Source organism: Antennarius striatus, chromosome 2 (genome assembly GCF_040054535.1).
Source record: "Antennarius striatus isolate MH-2024 chromosome 2, ASM4005453v1, whole genome shotgun sequence".
Classification (NCBI taxonomy): Eukaryota; Metazoa; Chordata; class Actinopteri; order Lophiiformes; family Antennariidae; genus Antennarius; species Antennarius striatus.
Genome location: NC_090777.1, coordinates 20,576,739 through 20,597,310, shown reverse-complemented (window position 1 = coordinate 20,597,310; position 20,572 = coordinate 20,576,739). Strand labels below are relative to the sequence as shown.

The following is a 20,572-nucleotide window of genomic DNA, read 5'->3' as shown; positions in this document are numbered from 1 at the left end:
ATATCAAGCCTAAATACACAAACATCTGAGCAAAGACTGCTCAGACGCTTGAGAAAACTTGTGTAGTTTTCAGTTAACTGTGCTCTTGTATCCATATAATTGGTGGTCTTTACACTGGTCCTTTGTGTGGAGATTAAGACAACATGAGGGCAGATTGGACTGGCCCAGCAGGAACAAAGAGCAGAGGGGAGTGGGGGAGCGCACTTCTGCATGGAGTGGAGGGGGATGGTGGCATAGGGGACAACCCCACAGTGAGACAACCTCAAAATCCGGGGGCTGCACTCAACCAGACAGGATGGGGGCCTGTCCCAAACTGGGCAGGACAATATGCCGCGTAGGGGGTGGACAGAAGGTGACAACGCATCGGGGGTGACAAGCTCTGCCTAAGTGACCAGCTGCAGCCATCATTAAAGCCCAGTCTAGACTTTGACTTAGGGGAGGGGGGTAAATAACATGAAAAAGAGAACTGCAGAAGAAAGCAGGGAATAAAAGGTGCACACGGATTCCTTTGAGAATCTAGTGTGTGAAGTTCCTACCATTCCGTTCGTGTTGAGACAGGAAACGGCAGCCAGTAAGAAAGGGTTTAATAAAACATTGTTGCTAGTCTTATTCCAAACACCTTCACACATTAACATTGATGACCATGTTTTCTGTGCATAACAGCACAAGTATTTGTTGTCCTGACAGACTCATGGTGGAGCCATGTAAAAACAGGGTGGGCTTTTCTTGGCCTGCAAGAATAATGAAGTCTGTTGGAGACATAAAATAAAGTGTACTTGAAGAATGGGGGAAAGGTTACACAAACTACAAGGCTACATGAAGCAGACAGTCACTCGATTTGTGTGTGTGCATGGGTAGCAGAACACCATTACCAAAATGTACTGGCTTAAATTAGATCCATACAGATACCCGGCTGAGGGCTGATCAAGACAAACAGACGCCAACAGAAAGAGTGAAAGCAAACACACACACACACACACACACACACACACACACACACACACACACACACACACACACACACACACACACACACACACACACACACACACACACACACACACACACACACACACACACACACACACACACACACACACACACACACACACACACACCACAACTGTGTCCTAATCAATGCTCAGGGAAGGAGGAAAGTCATTACCTTTGTCTGCATCTCAGGGTCAGATTACTGATCTGATTCTAAAGTGAAGTCTCTTGGGCTGAGGCTGCTTCTGTCTGTATCAACCACCAGCCTCTTGGCTACATCTCATCCGGTCTGTCTGGTCGTCTACCACCACGGATGTGTCCAAATGCACACAAATGTGAGCACAGGTTCGCTTTAGACTGCTGATCAAATTCCCAAACTAGCCACATCACCTCCATTATGGAAAAGTAGGTTGGAGTACTACGAGCCTCACCATCTGGCATGTAACTACAGTTTCAATACACTAACAATCATTAGCCACCACACACTTAACAGGTACTCCCCTTCTGTCTGCAGCCATTCAAAAGGTTATATTCTGGCAACAGTTGTGGCAAAAGTACCAGATCTTTTTTAATTTGTTCCAATACATACGTACTATGAGAAGGTAAAAATATATGATTACTGAATTGTGGTTTTATCTGCATAAGTATATAAAAAATTGTGACCAATACCCAGCTCTGATCACCATGCTGGATAAATCCATAATGGAAACAAGCATCACTTACTGGAGGAACACTTATGACACTGATGCATTCAGTGGTGCCGTTCTGTGAATCTATGAAACAAAATTAAGATTTCAGCTCTGAATATGGGGCATTTTCTGTAGGAGGAAAATAAAACAGGCAGTGCACCCCACATACACTTAAAAGTGGCGGTGTATCAGTGATGCTCCGGGCTCATTTTCTTCCTCTTGCACTGAGAACCTACCTAGAGGATCAAATGTTTTCCAATGTGTCAGGAAATCCTTTAAGAAAAAACATCTTTGCATTTGTGTGGAAGCTGAAGCTTGGGCATTACTGGACATTCCAAAAGGACACTGACGCCAAGCATATCTCAATCCACCAAAGATTCGATTCAGATGAAGTCCTGGAATATTCTAGACAAGCAGCAGTTGCTAGACTTAAATCCTGTATAAAATTTAAAGAAGGAAGCTAAATCAGGGATATTGTAAAACTGGTAGACTTTGCCCATGAGGAACGCACAAATATTCCCCAGGAATAATGCCAGAAGACGGCATTCTGTTTATATATCATGTTTACAGCAGCTCATAGCAGCAAAATGGTGCCTTGAAACTACAGATGCTTGTTATTCTATGGGGGAACTGCAGCAGTCCGCAGATATGGCCTTTATAGTTATATCAAGACAAACACTTGTAATTTCTGTTGTTCTGAATCATTTTAGCTATTTGTGATTATTACAAAAAGATGCTAATACAGCAAAATATTTTATAAACGAACCAAACGTACAATACAGAATAGGATCATTTTTTCTCTAACAGTACAGGACATAGTAACAGACGAAAAAATTCCCTACAGACAAAAACAAAAGTGTTTAGAGTAATTTCACAACATAAAGTAGAAAAGTAAAGGTGAAATTGCTGGCTCTAAAGCGGTTGTAATCCCTTGTGATCCAACATCAGTAATGGTGGAGCTGGGTCATTCAGAGGCTACGCTGTCTGCAGCAGCAATTAAGGCTCTGTGCCTCTGGGCCAACTGAGGTCATTAACAGCACTGGTTATTATGGGGGGACTTGACCACCCCAGACATGATTTGACCTGACCTTGACTGGCTCAGTGCCATATTGTAGAAAATGTTAGGAAACAAACAATAAATGTCTATAGTAAGGAATTGCCTGGATAAGGGAGAAAATGTGTACAACCTACATGCAGGTTCATTTCACCACAATTCATCTACAGAAGTCCAGTAGTTAAAACATCAAAACCAGGTCTTAACATTTAATTTAGGGGATGAAAAACAAAATGTCCTCCCTTAAGCCAGCTGTAAATATTACCACCCATGTCCTAATGCTTGTCTCTTAACAGATACACACCTTTGAACCCAATAAGTTTTTACCTTTATCTGTGCATTCCCTTTGTCTGCGATCTAATGGGCAAGCGTACACATGTTTGAATCTGAGTCGCTCATGCTTCCTCTACCTGGAGTTCTTTATATCACATTTGACATTTGACACATTTGATATCTCCCTGAAAGTGTTGACTGCCCTGTCTTTGATTCTGCACAGGAGGCGCCTCATGGAATGATGAGACTGATACAATCTTGATTGTATGCAGACTGGCTACTAAAAGGGAGTACAGGATTCAAGAGATTCAGTACTGGAAGGACTTCATTTAATGAAAGGCCTTGTTTTAAAGTAGGGTGAAAACAACACATTCTAGAGCTTCTCGTGTCAGTGAGTAGGAGAACCCAGAAGTGTGACCACAAATAACAAAGTACAGATTAATTTCTGATAAAGTACCAGGACATTTATGATCGAGATAGAGAATGGAGGGGGTGGGAAGAAGACAGAAAGAGAGGGACGCGCCCTACCTCCCGGCTGTGTGGTTGACAGTGCCCAAGCCCATATCACATTGCAATTGTTTTTAATGCACGAAGGAAGACTGCGTCACTCAGGCCTGGAATGACTATAATACCAGTGACTCCAATTCCTTATGAAGTTGGAAAACGTGAAAGGCATCAAACTTGAGAGAAAACACTAGCGTCACAAAAACAAACTACACTGGCCACAGGCCTAGAAACTAGTCCCGCCAAGCTACTTTGAGATTTGTATGGTTCCATTCCTTGTACGGTGTAATCCATTACATGGTGTGAAACCATGGTTCCTGGCAGACTTGTGGGCCCCTTTCACGACAGACCCTGCCAGCTGGACAACCACATCCCCAGTCTGTTTGAGTCACACATAAACCCTATGCTCCTGTCCAACCTCGCTGTGAATGTTGGAGTAACTCTGTCAACCAATAAGGTGTGAGTTTGCTCCCCTGTGGGGGAGTGGGAAACATTCATTAAGAGTATATAATACACATATGCAAGAGTAACTTTGTGTTATGATGGCAATAGAATACAAACAGGTTATTTGGTTTGGCAAGGAATTGAATTTGTCTCAATGCACATCTGCCGAAAGGCAAAACATAACAAGTCAAACAGCATTAAAATGCAGACATCACACGAGGGCAATGCATTTGGATGAGCGTAATGCAAAACATTTGTCGCTCAAATTAATGTCTATGTACTCCAAATGTAAAAGTGGGTTTGGTGGAGCACAGTAAAAGAAGTGCATGCATGTTGCAGGGAAAGCACTAAGATGTTTTGACCGTGTGTTGTGGTATCAACCGACCCAGCAATAGGGGGGGGGGGTTGGGGACTCGGGCGGGCGCAGCGACACAACCGGTGTCTCAATGGACCCCACTTGCCACATTTCCATCACAATGAACCCAGACTTAAACTTTGACTTCAGTCTGGGACGTTTGCATTCACGGCAGTTGGCAGCATTCACTTTCCGCTGGAGGCATCGGAGCAGCCTTTTCAATCTTTACAAATGCAAACCAATGGAGAAGCTGCCTGTGTTTACACTCAAAAACACATTTGGTGCTCGAAGTAGGTTAGGCCGACATTGTGGCTGGGTTGGGAGTCCTTTCTTCTCTATTAAGCACGAAAGCAGTCCATACAGAATGTAACTGACACCACTGTACGCGTTTAACCAGTCTGCTATCACTACAGCGATAAGCAGTCACAAGCCGACAGAGGAATGTTTTGTAAATATGTTAGCAGAACAGCGACAGATAACTTCAGCGTCAACAGCAGATTGCAGATTATTCCAACACTCACCCAGCCCACAACATCATGCCACAATTTAACATTATCAATAAAGTCTTAAACTTCCCCATATATCAATCATATTCAACTTTAAGCGTCTCATTATCCACCTGGCTAGCCAACGTTAGCTGGCGCCTCGAATCCAAACAGTCCCACCATGTTGCTGTTGTGGTTTAGCGACTTTCCAAGAGCTCGATAAGCAATATAGATGTCAGGTTATGTCGGTCGGTAAAAATCGCAGTCGACCACAAACAAATGAACAAGATGAGCAATTGTTCATGCAAACAGTAGTCGTCGTTTTGAGGTCAGCGCTAGCTAGGTACGGTTAGCCAAATCCCCGATACAGAGCGCCATGACGATAAGCGACAACAGGCGATGTCCTGTCCAAGAAAACATACCGAAACAAAAGCCGGAGAGGTGCTGGGCTGAAACTTACCATTACCGACAGCTACCAGCCCCAACAGGGCCAACAGCGCTGGGGCAATTTGTTTTAGAGCCATTTTTCCTGAATTCCCATGTCTCGGCGATGAAATTTCGTCCGAAGTGTGTCGTTATCAACGTGACCAGACCTGGAACACAACCACAGTCCGACCGCACGCGCCACACTGCCAGATACCATCCAGCCTGGCGCGTGACGTGTTCAAAGGGGTGTGCGCGTGCACGTCGAAGGGAGAGGTCCGCGACTGATGGCCTGTCCGACCACTGAGGTCAGGTCTGTTGGAAATGAAGCGGTTGGCACCGAGAGGCTTTTATTATTACTATGAAATATTGATAATGAAAAATTTAACTTCAGAAAAAAAACCAACAACATTTCGTTCTATGTTTGTAGAATTATTATTATTTTTATTATTTGGCGACGTGCACGCTGAAGGCGCATTTTAGGCTGTTTTTAATCTGCAGTTAGTTTTTACGAGCTATTTAATCAGTATTGCATTTTATGGAGCAATAAGAACCTTTAACCTCGCTGAGGTCATTATTTAAGATAGTCAAACAATATTATGCTTTTTTTTCAGCTGTTTGCAAAAAAAAAAAGAGAGATTTATTTATTTATTTATTCAGTTAATTTTCTTCCTTCCAGACATGTTATTACAAGAGATTTTACTTTCATCAGTGTTGAGACATCAGCAACATCATCCGAAAAGAAAAAAAAAAGGGTTGACAGGCAGAAGCCATTGGCTTGTAAGGTTCTCGCCCCCTAGATCAACAACATCTCTCTCATTGCAGCTCATTGTCATTGATATGAACAGTTTAAATGATTCAGTACAATTCAGGTCAATCTACATTGTTTTGTTGAGCATGTTCTTACTCTTACTTCTTACTCTGTAAAAGCAATGCATATCTGAAAACCAGCTTCTAGCAGCATTCCTGGGGGAGGCTCAAAAGGATAGATTGGTGATACAGCTCCACAGAATAGCATCCCAAATCTTCTGACTTCTTTCTGTCTGTCTTTGTGTATACTGTATAGCCAAATGCAGTTTTTGAAACCAATATGTGGTGAAATAAAAATCTCTTGCATTGAGCTATTTTATCTGCGAACAGCAGATAAACAGTACATTGTGTCTTTTTGTTGCAGGACCTGTTCTTTGTCACTGCTGTTGGAACGTAGATTAGAACTGCTCCACCTTGTTATTTTCAAAAGTGAACATTTTACTTTACAGGTATTCTTCTATAGGATTATTATTATTGCTTTCATTTTTCTGAGTCATGGCGGAACAGTAGTTAAGAGTTTTTGCTTCACGCTGTTTTGAGTGCATTGAGTGTGTGCATTTGGGAGTCAATGTCTCGACCAAGAGACAGAGGTTTCTGTTTTCTGTGGTATAATCAGTGACTGATCAGTTACCAAACAAATCCATTTTGGGGCACCACAGCTATCTGATCTCTAAATTTGTCAGTAGTTCCTCCATTAAAAACAGGGATCAATTTTCTTCGAGTCTTTAGAAAAACATTAATTCATTCATTCCTTCCTTTTCTTCAAGAAGGAGACGTTCAGTAATCTTGTCATCTACAGCAGCTTATCTAGGTCTGGGATGCAGGTTTAAACTGGAACCTATACAGGTACTCACTTGATAAATTGTTAGTTTATCGCTGGGCTCTTTGCAAAAACAAACAAAGAACATCTTGTTACATTTTGTGTCAAATCACATATGAGGAGGATACAGCCAGAATGTAAAACATTTATGGACCTAAAGATCACAAATAAATTTTGATACAGATCATTTTGAGGGTTTCAGGTTTTTCGTTCAGTTTGCAGATGCAGTGTGTCTCCATGAATGCATCCAGCTGCCAGCGCCTCAGAATGCAGACCAGGAAGAGACATGTCAGATTTTAGCTTGGCGCATTTGGGACTTGAACCAGGGGACTTGATCTGTGCTTCCTTTTATCACCTGTCCTCTTTCTAGGACTCTCACTGATCTCCCCTCGAGCCTAATTGTGTCTGCACAGTCTCCTCTGTGGCTTTGTATCTGTCCATTAGCGACCCTACCCAATTTATCTCCACATGGCTTTACTGCACATTGTCTGTTGTACAAATCCATCTGTCTTCACAGAGCCATTTGGACTGATCCCACTGTGACAAAGAATACGCAGAGGAAGGAAACAGAGGGAGAAGTAAGATGGGCTTCTGTACCCATACACAGGGAGTTTGGCCTCTCTGATACTTGAACAACCCCCTTGCAGTGTTAAAAATAACCATCATCTGACTGACCAGACAGACTGGGGCTTTGAGGGAGTATTATCTATCTGGAGTTGGTTCAACAACTGGGCAGACAGAAAACATACACACACTGGTAAATTGATAATGTTCATAAAGCAAAGTATGCGTGACACCTAAACCTAAGCTAACGCTACTAGGACTAAAGGTAAAACAAGTTAGTTTTGGTTAAAGTTATTATAACAGTAAACAAAAATGTTTAAATACTGTTTTGATATTGAGAACTTTTTTGAAACAGCTGTATGTTGGATTTAGAAATAGAACTCTTGACTTTGGATGGATCTGCATGTTTATGTCACTGTATGTACAAAATAAAACATCAGATAGAAAGTTGTTTGAATTTCAAAGAGATGATCACAACAATAATTGAGAAGAACATTGTCAAGAAAATAACATAAAAGAATCTTTTACATGGTAAGTACTCAGTACATACCTAACTTTCACTCAGGCCTGTCTTTCATTATTCCTATTTCTTACATTCCTTTCTCAACATCTGACTTCTGAACATGTGAATATCTGATATTAATACATTATTTTAATGACACACAAGCCTTATCATACAAACGACCACCCCTCCCTCCAAAACACATGCAGGCGAGTGGGAATAAGTTTTTGGGAAATTCGTCATCAACTTTTATTTGATTAATTTTAAGATGGTTCCATCCAAATAATAGCACGTCCAAAGCGACGCTACAATAAACAAGCTACCGTTTCAGGGGATTTGTTGCCATCTACTGGTCTTTGAGAGAATTGCAGGGCACAAGGTTGAAAAATAGTGTACGATCCTTTATTCAACACATACAATAACACGTACATGCCTGTTTCATTTATTGACCATACTATTGATGGAAATAGATTTATACCTACAGAAAAGTGAAAAAATAATTTGAAAAGGTTGCTACATAAAAAACATTTTAAAAAAATTATATAACGTGTTTCATCATTGAATAATGAAAAATATATATTTACAATAAACCCAATACTGAACTAAGAAAATAGTATTTACAAGTACATATCTCCATGTATCTGTGTGCAAAATACTAAATGATCATTCTATATAAGTTAAATATGTTTACAAAACAAATATAATACTGGTGAGAGCATGCTTGGACATACATATTTCTTGTATTAATCGTAAAATCAAAGCCAATGTATTCTTTATAACTTTGGTCACGAACTGTGATGTATATCACAGAAAAGGAATGAAGATATCCTCAATAGGATGAGCTATTTTGCTATAGGTGTTTTCTTTCTGTGTGGCGATGAAGACAAAGACAACAATGAATTCATTGTTCAGTGCATTATCCTGCTGTAGAAACATCTGAAAGCCTTCATCGGTTGTAGAAAAAACAAACAAACAAACAAACAAGCCTTAATCTTAACAGCTTTCTTTTTGGGGACTTGTGGTTTTAAACACCAGTTTATGACTGAACCAGTTGAAAATCAGGCTACAATAAACAGGTAATGTCTTGGATGTGAGCGGGAAGCCACTGCTAAAAAAATGTATGATTTTAATATAAAGCAGTGACTGTGTGAGTTAATAAACATGTACTAATCATTTGCATCGCTCAGGAAAGTGGTATAAAAGCCCTTTTGGTATTTTCAATCTTCTGTCCACGTTTCATTGTGGTGCTCATCCTAGACATCTTGTTTGAGTTTTTCAATGCTGATGTCGCTGTCATGGTCCAGTTTGGAAAGCGTCTTCCTCACCCGCAGGGCAGTGAGGCGGGCTTGTGGGCTCTGGTACCAACACTCTCTCATGATCTTCACAATGGCTGACAGGATCTACAACAGATGGGGACCAATGTCAAGCACCACATGGGCAACACATCGCTGTAGTTTTTAATATGAACAATAGACCCTGAACTTATTCATTTGTTTTAGTGTGCCTTATAGGCACAATAAAATCTGATTGCTTATGTGTTATCATGAAAAGATGTGAATTTAAGAATTTTGGTGGGGGGCCAAAGATTTAACCCGTACATTTGGAGATAAAGTAAGATATCCTTTTTCCTTTCTCTGGAAGAAGCTGGATAAAAGTGCTTTGGAATGGTTCCCATTGCTGGAGCCATAACTGATTTCTTACGGCAGATGTTGCGTGTAACCTTGTCCATTAACTCCAGTAAGGGTTATCATAATCCATAGAAATTCACTTTCTTGGAGAGAGGCCCCACCTACAACCCTGAGCAATCCAGGATCCTCACCACTGCCAGCAGCTGGCAACGTGAAGAAGAACTGGGCAAGGAGCTTCACATTCCGGACAGGATGACATCTATTCTGCTTTGGCCAAACATGATTACTGCTCCAAAGTCCAAAAGGAAGTGAGTAGTAGGAGTTCATGGGAGAGTCCAAAGGGCAAGGCAGGCAAAACTGACAGTGAGCCTTCGGAAATGGGATGTTGACCATTCACAGGGAAGTAACTGCTCAAAGGTGTTCACTCTACCGAGAAGAAGAATGATACTGGGAAACACACTGGGGTCTGACTAGATCAAGAAACAATATCATATGTTGCAAGAACAACAACAGTCAATGACAACAGAAGAAGTCACAGATGATGTGTCTCAGCTCGTCTGTAGGACTCATCTTCAGAAGTTGTGAAAATCTTTTTTGCAGCCCTGGGAAATATAATTACATTGTGTCTGCTTGTGTGTGTTGGTGTTTTTGTTTTTGTGTGTTTTGTGTGGGTCAGTGTTGTCAAATGGCTTACTGGATGGGAATGGAGCCTGTTGTGAAGAATAGGCCTCTGATGGTCCACACACACCACCTTCTTCATCTCCTCAAAGCTGGGATCTAAAGGCACCAGGTCAAAGAAGGGAGGACGGTACTCTTCCACGATTCCTAAAAAAAAGAAATCCCAAAGTAAAACAAAACAAAACAAAGCAAGCAAGTTTCCACCTGACGGTTCATCACCAGTTGAGCAGAAGAACCCCAACCAGCACCTGACGTTAACTGTGTTATGATCAAGTGAAAATCTGTAATGTTTAATTTAATTATCATGAGCAAACTTATTTTAAGCCTCATGGGCAGAAAACATTTTAAAACACATTTTTCTCCATGGAGAGATAGACTATAGTTGAGGATTTGTAAGGCATGTATGACTAAACAATGAATCAAGAAAAAGATAAAAATTCCCAGAAGACAGTGTGAGGATGGAGCTCTGTAAGGCCTGCTGAATGTGTACGTGGTGTGTGAACACATGCAAAGGCATAGTTATGAAAGTCTATCCATCTGAGCTAAATGTGTTTGTGCACGAGTGTGAGCGCAGTTCGATGCCTGTGCTTGCAGCTACAGAGTGTGCACACAGGCATCTGGACTATGCATGAGCGAGTGCTGACACCAGATAAGACTGTTTATAATTACTGTGGTGCTAATCATGAGAGAGGATAGGAGAGACAGACACAGACTGCAAAAACACTGGAGTGCTGAGAGACATGGGATCAACTGTATACGCAACCAGAGCCAAGGCATGCAGGACAAAGAAAGTTAATTTCAACATGATGTGTTCGAGTGGATGAGTTCCAGAGCAACTCATAAAAGATCCACAGATTCATTTGAAGAGCTAAAAACTAAAATATCTCTGCAAATGACTGTGAAGGTACTGCATTTAAATGGGACGTGGTCATATTACCATTGACTATAGTCCTACGGGTAATTTCCCAGAAGACCAGACCCAGTGCCCAGATATCAGTTTGCTTGTAGGATTCAAAGATGTCCATGCGAATAGTCTCATCCAGCACCTCAGGGGCCATGTAGCGTTTTGTCCCCACACGAGGGTTGTTGCCCACATCGAGATAGTCGTGGGACTGGGAGTGAATGACAGCCAAACCTTGAAATCAGACATAGAGCACAGATACAAAAATGTCTCAGTATATCAATTACTGTAACTGTGAGCAGAGGGTGGAAACATCTAGTGAAGCGGAAAGCCCTCACCGAGGTCAGCGATGCAGCACTGTCTGTTCCGCTTAACCAGAATGTTTCGACTCTTCAGATCTCGGTGGGCAATAGCTGGCTTTTCCTGGGAGCTGACTATCTCAGTGTGGAGATGAACCAAGCCACAGGCTACAGACAGGCACATTCTCAAGCACGCCTCAGGCTCCAAGCTGTTGTACTGCAGGAAGTCGTAAAGTGAGCCCAGCTCATGGAAGTGGGTGACGAGCCACAGCTGAGTACTGGAATTCTTTGATGTCATATCCGAGGCTATGAAACCTAAAATCAGATTAGAAGAATGTTATTTCATTGTTGTTTGAAGTGATGCTACACTTTCACCAGTTGCATTGGCTGAATGGTTTATAAAGAAAAATCTGATGCCGTACCCAGTATGTTGTCATGCCGCAGCTGCACTGTGTTGTAAATCTCTGTTTCTCTGAACCAGGACTGCTCATCCCTAGAGGAGAAGATTTTGACAGCTACGCTCTCCCCCATCCACGTCCCCCTCCACACCTCCCCATACCTGCCTTTACCTGCAAATAGCAACATAATTACACACCAGAAAATTACTCTTGTGGAGGAAGAGCTGCTCAAGCGAGGAAGGAGACTAACCAACACATTCGACAAGCGATATCTGTCTTGCCATAGTCCTTTGGACAAGATATGGCAGCCCTGTTCCACTCCCTGATGTACAAAACTCATCAAAGATATCCTGAAAAAGAGATGGAAATGAAGAAAACCCTTTATAAAAGCAAATATCAGGCATATTATGACAGCGCTGAGTCACATATCAATTGCATCTTACACCATATGTGGGGTCGTCTTCATTAGGGACCTTGAGCATGGTGACATCATGGTCTTCAGCATTTCTCAGTCTGCATTGTGTGTGTCGAAAGCGTAGGAACAGCCCCAAGCCAATCACACTGGCAGTCGTGATTAGCAGCAGCAGAGAAACTGTGATCCACAGCTCTGGACTGCTGGGTTCTGGGGGTGTTGTTGTTGTTTCTCCATCTGGACACACAGAAACATTGAGGCACAACACATGTTAATGTTTGTGAAACCACCTGAGAACATTACAATACACTGAGGTGGAGAGATTTATACTCTACTTTCCTTTAGTTTAAGGCAAACTCTCAGTAACCCAACTGTCTGTGGAATCATGAGATCCAAAAATGGGAAGCCACACAGCATGTATTAACTCTGTGTGACCACAGGGGGGAAGCAGTTACTACCTGAACAAAGCACAAAATCTTGTAGGATCTGCGCTGACGGCTGGGCCTAAGAGGACCAAATAGCAATAGAGAGACTCTGTACCAGAGTGAATCTTAAAAATGACAGATGTGATGTAAAGAACTACAGATAAAACAAAGGCTTTGGGTACTGACTGATATTTGTAGGTGGTGTGGTGAAGGTATTGCAATAATTCTCTTTGCAGCAGGAGACAAAGAAGCGTTCAAAGGAGGTGAAGCACTGCTCCCTGTAATAGGATGCGGAGAAACAGCCCCTTTCCTCTCTGCCGTGCACCCAGGTGTAGAAACAGATGTCGCCTCTGCAAGTTCGATTCACACATGTGCCTTTGTCATTCTCACATGTACACAGCAACTTCTCATCATCTTTGGAGTCTGAAGTACAAGGAAGGACACAAATGTAACACGTGTGAGCATACAATCAGACAGTCAGTCAGTCATCTTCAGATTACCACCGCTATATCCGCAGCAGCAGGTCACGGGGAGCCGGAGCCTATCTCGGCGGCATAGGGCGTGAGGCGGGGGACACTCCGGGCATGACACCAGTGCACCGCAGAGCCACACACAAAGACATACAATCATGCACACACACACACACACTCATTCCTACGGGCAATTTGGAACGGCCAATCAACCTGAAGCGCATGCTTTTGGAGGTGGGGGGAAGCTGGAGAACCCGGAGAGAACCCACGCAGACACGGGGAGAGCATGCGAACTCCACACAGAGCAGGACTCGAACCCGGGTCCGCCGTGTTGTGAAGCGACAGCGCTACCCACTGCGCCACCGTGCCGCCCATACAATGAGACAAAATTAGATAAACGCATTTTCATATAATTGCCCATAAGAACCTATCAAGTGTGATTCGTTTGGGGAATGTTAAATACATCACACTATAAATAATTGTTAAAACCATGAACCACAGACAAACCGTTCATGATAGTTTATCAGCCTGTAAAACCCTATTTTCCTAAAAAGGAAGTTCTAGTGGTAATACAGAGACATACTGCATGTGAGCAGCATTTCCTGGCAGCCACTAGGCATCACTTTGATGAGAGAAGCTAAATGTTTTACCAGGGGAGACATTTTTGATTTGTAATTATAAACTACTGAGTGTTTGACTGAGTTATGTAAGTTCTGTGTTAAATATTCACTTTCTATATGAAACAAGACTCTGCAGAAAGAAAATCACAAATTCACAACAGATTCAAAATCACATTGCATTACGTAATTTTTGACCACTGGAAGGCAGGAGGACCCAGACAGAAGACAGAAACGTTTTTGATCAAATGAAAATCTACTATTTGTTGAGTCTTTTCTACCTGAGGTTTGGTCCATGGATACTTCCCCACTCACACATTTACTTTGACTGTGCATTTCATTCCAAGGTGGCATTCACTCTGCCTGTCTGAGCTTGTCGGTAAGAGCTGCCTACTGTTTTACACCGGAGGGTTGGTAAGAACCGTGAGACTGATCCACACTGTCTATGGGGTGGTGAAGAATGAAAAAAGGTGCTAAGGTGAAAACTCGTCACTGCATTGTACCAAAGTCTTCTGATTTAGTGTGAGCATCAACATTCCTTTAATGGACTTTTCATTATGTCAATCAAAGTGTACTCCTTACATATTTCCTCATCTGATCATGAACTCACCTGCCTGGATAGCAGAGACTGACAGAAGCGCCCCGGCTAGTAACACTGTGATCAGAGCAGAGCTTCCCATCTCTGTGAAATAGAAAGAAATGATCACCAAATGATGCTGATAGGATTAGTGTTGTCTCTTCATTAGGAGCTGTCATAATGAGGAATATGATGCTTACCTTGGGACATTATGGAAAAATTAGCCACTTTCCTGACATTTTATCTACGAATTGATTGTCATGTACAGACATTAACATAACAGTGGTGTCTGTAAGGATTTGAGCGGCGATTAAAGACTAAGCTCTTTAGCAAAGGAAGCAATGAGGTCAAAAACAACAGTCCCAGGGCCCAGCCTGTCTGGCTGTGTTATAATTGCATTGGGTGGGAATATGGGGGCTGAGGGGAAGGAGGCTGTAACAGCACTCCAGAGTGTTTGTGTATGTGTGCCGAGACTTTTAGAGTTACCCTGGCTCCAAGCCTGTCGACTCCTCGACTGCCCCGCTCACAGAGTAAATATTGATGGCTACGCTTCCTGCTATTGAGTGGCCCCACCCGGCTGACCGGCGGAACTTAGGTCTGCCCATTGTTTGGAGCTACATTGCTGAGGGTCACGCAAGCAGGAGGCCTGTCATGCACAATTCAGTCTTTCTCATTACTGAAGCACATTCTGCAAGTTAACTGCACTGAGGTGAGTGTAAAGTTGCTATACTTAGGGTAAAATACTATTGAAAGATGACTAAAGAATCCTAAACAGATGCAGCTGTTTAACCTTAAATAAGCATTAAGTCCTGATTTTCTTACGTTGTCTGCAGGATTTAGATTCCAAACAATTTTTTGCCATTAGTCATCTCAACACAGTATAATACAATCAAAAATATTCTAAAAAACTATTTAACAAAGACAGTAATAAAAGATTTGATTATATTTTTCAAAAAGCAAAAGGCAGTAGGGAGGTATGCACATAAATCTTCATGAAAAAAAGCATTGAGCAGGTCTCTAATCTATAAAAAATCTCATACACAGAATGAAAAAAACCCCCCCAAATTAATTAATGTAAAAACACTTCCATACTTGGTTGCTACATTGAGTGCTTTGTGGAAAAATATGTACTATTATTTGAACAAATCATCATAAAAATGTAACCACGGTAATGAAATCATACATTTTTTAAAACTCAACAAAAAGCAAAAGGCAATTCTTCAGTCCTTGGTTGTACAAGGTTTAAAATTAGTAACACGCGATGTAAAGACAGATGGATGGATGGACACACACAGATGATGTTATTTACATCCATCTGTCGTCATTCATGGTGGGGAAGACACAGGAAGTGAACCAAATGCAACCAAATGAGATTTACTGAGAGTCTTCTGACTGGCTTGCTGTCCTGTCATAATCAAGCTTTTTTGAAAGTGTAAACTAACTGCACTAAGCCTACTATGGCTGGAACGACAAAGAAAAATACAGAATCAGACTGTCCAACTTTTACTTTGGCATACAGTACATTTAAATCATTGTCAAAATGTGAGTTTGTATTCATCATTTTGAAAAATATCCTCAGTGGTAGCTGTTCTTTAGCCAATGTTGGGATGATACCCATACCCGACAGTTAGTCTGGTGTCTGGCATGTAACCCTTTCACCCCAATCCAGTGGCTGCTGGATTGTGTGTATTATAAATGGCTCTGACTTGAAGGAATCTGGATCTGAAAATATGATTTACTTGCCTGTTACAAGTTCTTGTAGTTCTTGATGTGGATCGTAATGTAAATGAATGGATTCCAATAACTGGAGCACACCAGTCAGATATTTCTACAAATTTACACTTAACAAATATTTATATACCACAATAATATGAGATGGAAATTCTATGTATATGTAGACCAATCCACAAGCAAAATAAAATCGAAAGGTGCTTTATAAAATGGGTATAATAATGTCATATCATCATAATATTTTCTTATAATAACAGCAATGGTTAACCTACCTTATGTCAACCTTGTGAGAATAGTAGCACACATCTGCCAGCAAAACTTGAACTTGTCGTCACAAAACTACGGATATCCTCCTTCAGTTATGATGCACATGGCTAGATGTATTTTATTACTCATGCTACATGTCAGAAGAAAAACCACAGGAACGAAAGTTTCATCTATGTCGAGAATATAGCTGTTTGTCTTGAAAATGAGAAATGACAGCATGTTTTTAGTGGAATATTCCATGTCGATTAAAACTTCAAATATGAAACCTCTGATATGTTATGTTTTTGTGTTTACATGAAAAAAGTGATGTCTGATAAGATATCTACCTTCCTCTCATGTAGGTTAGCTGCCATGCCCCAGCTTAACAACGATAATTCACTAAAAACCACAAATGTGCTTTTTCACATAAAAGAAAAGAAAACTTCCTGTGTCGTGCAGCCTACAAGTCAGCGTTTGCTAATCTTTGGGTCCTGAGGAAGAATATCCAAAATAAATATCCCCAACTGAATAAACTTCTGAAGGAGTTTTTCAAAATTCTTCAGTTATTTTTTATCATCCACTTGTCCCAACACAGGAGAGAGCCGTAATCACACCCTTCATCATGGGCATCCTGACTTTAGACTCCAAACATTTCCTCTCCTGTTCGTTTCCATTTTGTCCAAAACTACACCCGTGTGACCCAAGGGGAAAAGATCCATCGTCATCTCTTCCTCTGATCTACAGAGCTTTGACTAAGGGAGGCAGATCTCTCATTCCATCTGGATGACTGTGTGGTTGCAGTGGTAGATGGCGGAGACATAGCAAAACACAGACCTCCTACAGCCACCCCACTGGGGCCTCACTGTGCAGAACAGCCCTATTACTATGTCTCTTGCAAAGTAACATTAAGTGTTTAACAATGAAAGCAGTTGTCGTTTAGTTGAAATGGCAAAACTACAATCCACTCAACTCTTATAATAACTGACTTGCTCATTTAGGCCTTTTGTTCTGTGTATGTTTTAAGTGGGAAAACTCTAAATCCGTGACTCACAGATTGCGACAGTCTGCTGGTCGCTGTGACAGACTGATCTATCTTTTCATAAGCAAACCTTGGTTTGGTAGGCTTTACAGCTCTGCTGCTGTCAGCATGCTCTCACATGCAAACTAATGATGACTGCATGAAAGAAAAGGACAAATATACCTCAGGTTTGTGCATGTATTCTCGTCTTTGCGTACATGCAAGTTAAGGAACAAATGTATCAAAGTGGAAAAGGTTTGGGAATGTATGAGTGACACACAATCATGGACCAACAACACCCATCAGGAATGAGCCCATGTGACTTCATCATGAACTACAGTAGACGCATAAAGCAGAAACAAGCAGAAATGTCCGACTTCTGGAAAATTTTATGAGAAATGAACTTTTCCCCTCATTGTGATGAAAGATCTTGCCACACAGTGCAGGTCAAAAGTGCAGGAGGCATTCAGATCCTTTACTCCCTTCTCTTAAGAGCCCCGCATTTTAAATATTTCATAAAAACACACAGCATGTACTACATGTACTGCTTAAAGTGTGAAGCATTACTCCTATTTAGCCGATTACCCCAGATCAGTGATACTATTTCAGAATAGTTAAATTATTAATTATTATACTGATGCTTTGATGTTTACGCCGCAGGTTAATGTTGGAACCATTTGAAGACTCATTTCTAAATATCTTTATGAATCCTTAAAAGAGACAAAGGTCATTAAATATTGGGTTTGTTGTATAAGATATTGAATAATTGGATAATAAATATTTGATATCAGTCACAGCTCAGACCACTGAATGATTAAGTCTATTAGTGACCGTGCCTTCCTTTTCTCATTAGTATCCCACGGATCAATGCTGGGTATATATATATAAGTATATTCTTGGCCAGACATGATAGAGACTTAATATTCCATTGCCATGAAAATGATACACAGTTATATCCTCAAGGTGCCTCGATGAGGAATGATATCAAAATATCGATGACTTAAAGCTTTCCCAAACTACATTCACACAAAACAGAGATTTTTTAAATAATTTTTCTGATCATATTTATCAAAACATCAATTCTCACCTGGACAATTATCAGTTAAAGTGAAGCAGGTGCAAAGAAATTGATGGTACCAGATTATTATTATTATCTATGTTCATTTTCTAATGGCCCTCAAGCTATTATTCACGTCTTTGAAAGATAATATAATGCTCCAGTTGCAAGGACTCTAGCTTGCTGCCTATTTATATGTTTATATTTATTTGAATGTTTTAATTATGCAGTTTCAGGTAGGAACCTGGCTGCTCCCATTTGATGTTTGCAGACTGAAAGGGATGGAGTCTTTAGAGTTAAGATATTCTGCGGAACCTAGAAGCTGTGGAACCAGCTGTCAGAAGATCTCCAGCATTTTGAAGCAGTTATTTTTTAAAACACTAATAAAGATGTCTTTAAAGACTTGCTCACTTGTTTGTATGTCATGTTTGCAGGTCTTTTCCTTTCCTTTATTAGATTATCCTGTACTTTTATTGGACTGTATTGTCTAAATTCTTGCAGCTGTTGTTTTAAGATTTTATCTTTGTCTTTTAGTGTATTTTAATGGTTCATGGTTCTTACTTTTTATTTCTCTATTATTCTTTATGCTAACCTTTTAGTTATACATTTGTGTATACTTAAACCTTGTGTCTATTTTTGAACTTTGCAGCATAGACTTTAATAAGTGCTTTACAGAGAACTGTTGTCATTATTAATAATATTTATTACCACAACATTAAAGTATTCCATCACTGCATTATTTCTTAACTTTTTAAACTTTACTTAGATACATAAACCAAAAGAATGTTTTACTTCCTATTTAAGAATTCTCACGGGAATATTTATTAATTTTAGAGTTAATAAGCAAACAAGTGAATGCTCCCTTGTTACCTGATTACAGTACTGTCTGTAATAGTAACAGAGCTTCTTAATGACTTCAAGCACATTCAAATTGCTCTTTGCTTGTTAACCATTATTTCCTAGCTTCATCCATTCATTTCTATCTATACTTGTACCAAATAAAAACAGAGAGGAATTGAAAACCAGCTCCCTCACTATTTGCCTGGAGAATGTAGTGGAACAGAAATGAGAAGATTCACACACAAGTTAAACACTTCAAACATAGTAAAGTACCTGATGAGTATGCTTTAAATTTATTTACATCCCTCTTTTTTTCATTATATAGGATTCAATAAATGTGGCATTAATTCATGGTGATCAGACCCAGAAGATGATCACCATCACCTTGACGACAAAGTTGCACAATGTCCTTTTCTAAATGCTTTTCAATTTGGACTACCGCTCTGCCAGCTGGCTCAGGTAGAGGACTTCCTTGCACTTGTTGCCTCACACCTGGAAACACGTGGTGATGTGCGGTCAAAGGTCACGTGACACTCACGGTTTAAACTGAGTCAATTCCAATCACATATTAGATTACAATGAAAACACAAAGAGTTGCATAAAAAAGTTGTGTTTCTCTTACCTGTATTCTGATCGCCGCTTAACTTAACAGTCGCCGCTTGTCTCCCATATCAGAAGTAGCGTGAAATGTTATCGTGTAGGATAGACGTGGGTTTAAAACACCAGTGGGTCCATTTGAAGGCTGGAGGTCGTCACTGACCGTAGGCTCATGTGTCACCCAAGGAGTTCACATCCTCTCCTGCCGCGGTGACAACCGTCCGTCCCTTTTTTTTTGGAAACGTTCGCTGTCTCTGATCCAAAAAGAAACTAAAAAAAGTTAATAAAATAAATGAACTACTCCCTCCTTGGAATGACGAGGGAATGTCTGTGAGTGTGAAAACAAGTAGATAAAAAAAAAAAAGCACCTCCAAAAACGAGTAACTAACCGCGGGCTGTTCTCTATCTCATCTTGGCCCAAATCAGCGCTGATAAACCGACACGATCCATCCAGCAGGACGCTTCCTTCCCAGCTCAATGCTCCGTGTTAGTCCACTCCCATTAATCTGAGTAAGAGCATGCTTTTTTTTTTTTTGTGGTCAATTTTCCCGATCCAAAGACGAGATTACATACTTTAAAAAAAGTTTACAGTTTTGTCCCACGCCCAAATGTCCCGTACAGACTGCGCTCTGCCTGGAATGTGCTCTCATAGCGGTTTTCCTGTTGCCCACTAAATCTCTCATTTTCCCCTTTCCCTTGTGGACTGATGTCTGCACTGCACTGACAGGAATGTACTTCAAAGACTCCATGATACCACAACACTAC

At 40.9% G+C, this 20,572-nt stretch overlaps 1 protein-coding gene and 1 long non-coding RNA gene across 6 annotated transcripts; one reads left to right on the top strand and one right to left on the bottom strand.

The window, feature by feature from the left end:
* Positions 1-9,048: 9,048 nt before the first annotated feature.
* acvrl1 (activin A receptor like type 1) lies at positions 9,049-20,410 on the bottom strand. Of its 5 annotated transcripts, none has more exons than XM_068328085.1 (11): positions 20,176-20,410; positions 19,833-20,077; positions 14,352-14,423; positions 12,841-13,077; positions 12,261-12,466; positions 12,068-12,167; positions 11,842-11,988; positions 11,459-11,734; positions 11,157-11,354; positions 10,236-10,366; positions 9,049-9,313 (listed from the first exon to the last, which is right to left on the bottom strand). In XM_068328085.1, the coding sequence occupies exons 3-11, from the start codon at positions 14,419-14,421 to the stop codon at positions 9,167-9,169; spliced, it is 1,512 nt and encodes a 503-aa protein (XP_068184186.1). In that variant the 5' UTR covers positions 14,422-14,423; positions 19,833-20,077; positions 20,176-20,410; the 3' UTR covers positions 9,049-9,166. The 5 variants fall into 5 exon arrangements, with proteins under 5 accessions (XP_068184186.1, XP_068184194.1, XP_068184176.1 ...); XM_068328093.1 differs by having other exon boundaries at positions 19,833-20,061; XM_068328075.1 differs by having other exon boundaries at positions 19,833-20,410.
* On the top strand, positions 14,846-18,775 carry LOC137604158 (uncharacterized). The gene is made up of 2 exons (XR_011037388.1): positions 14,846-15,027; positions 18,601-18,775. It is a non-coding gene; the product is annotated as an uncharacterized lncRNA (long non-coding RNA).
* Positions 20,411-20,572: the final 162 nt, after the last annotated feature.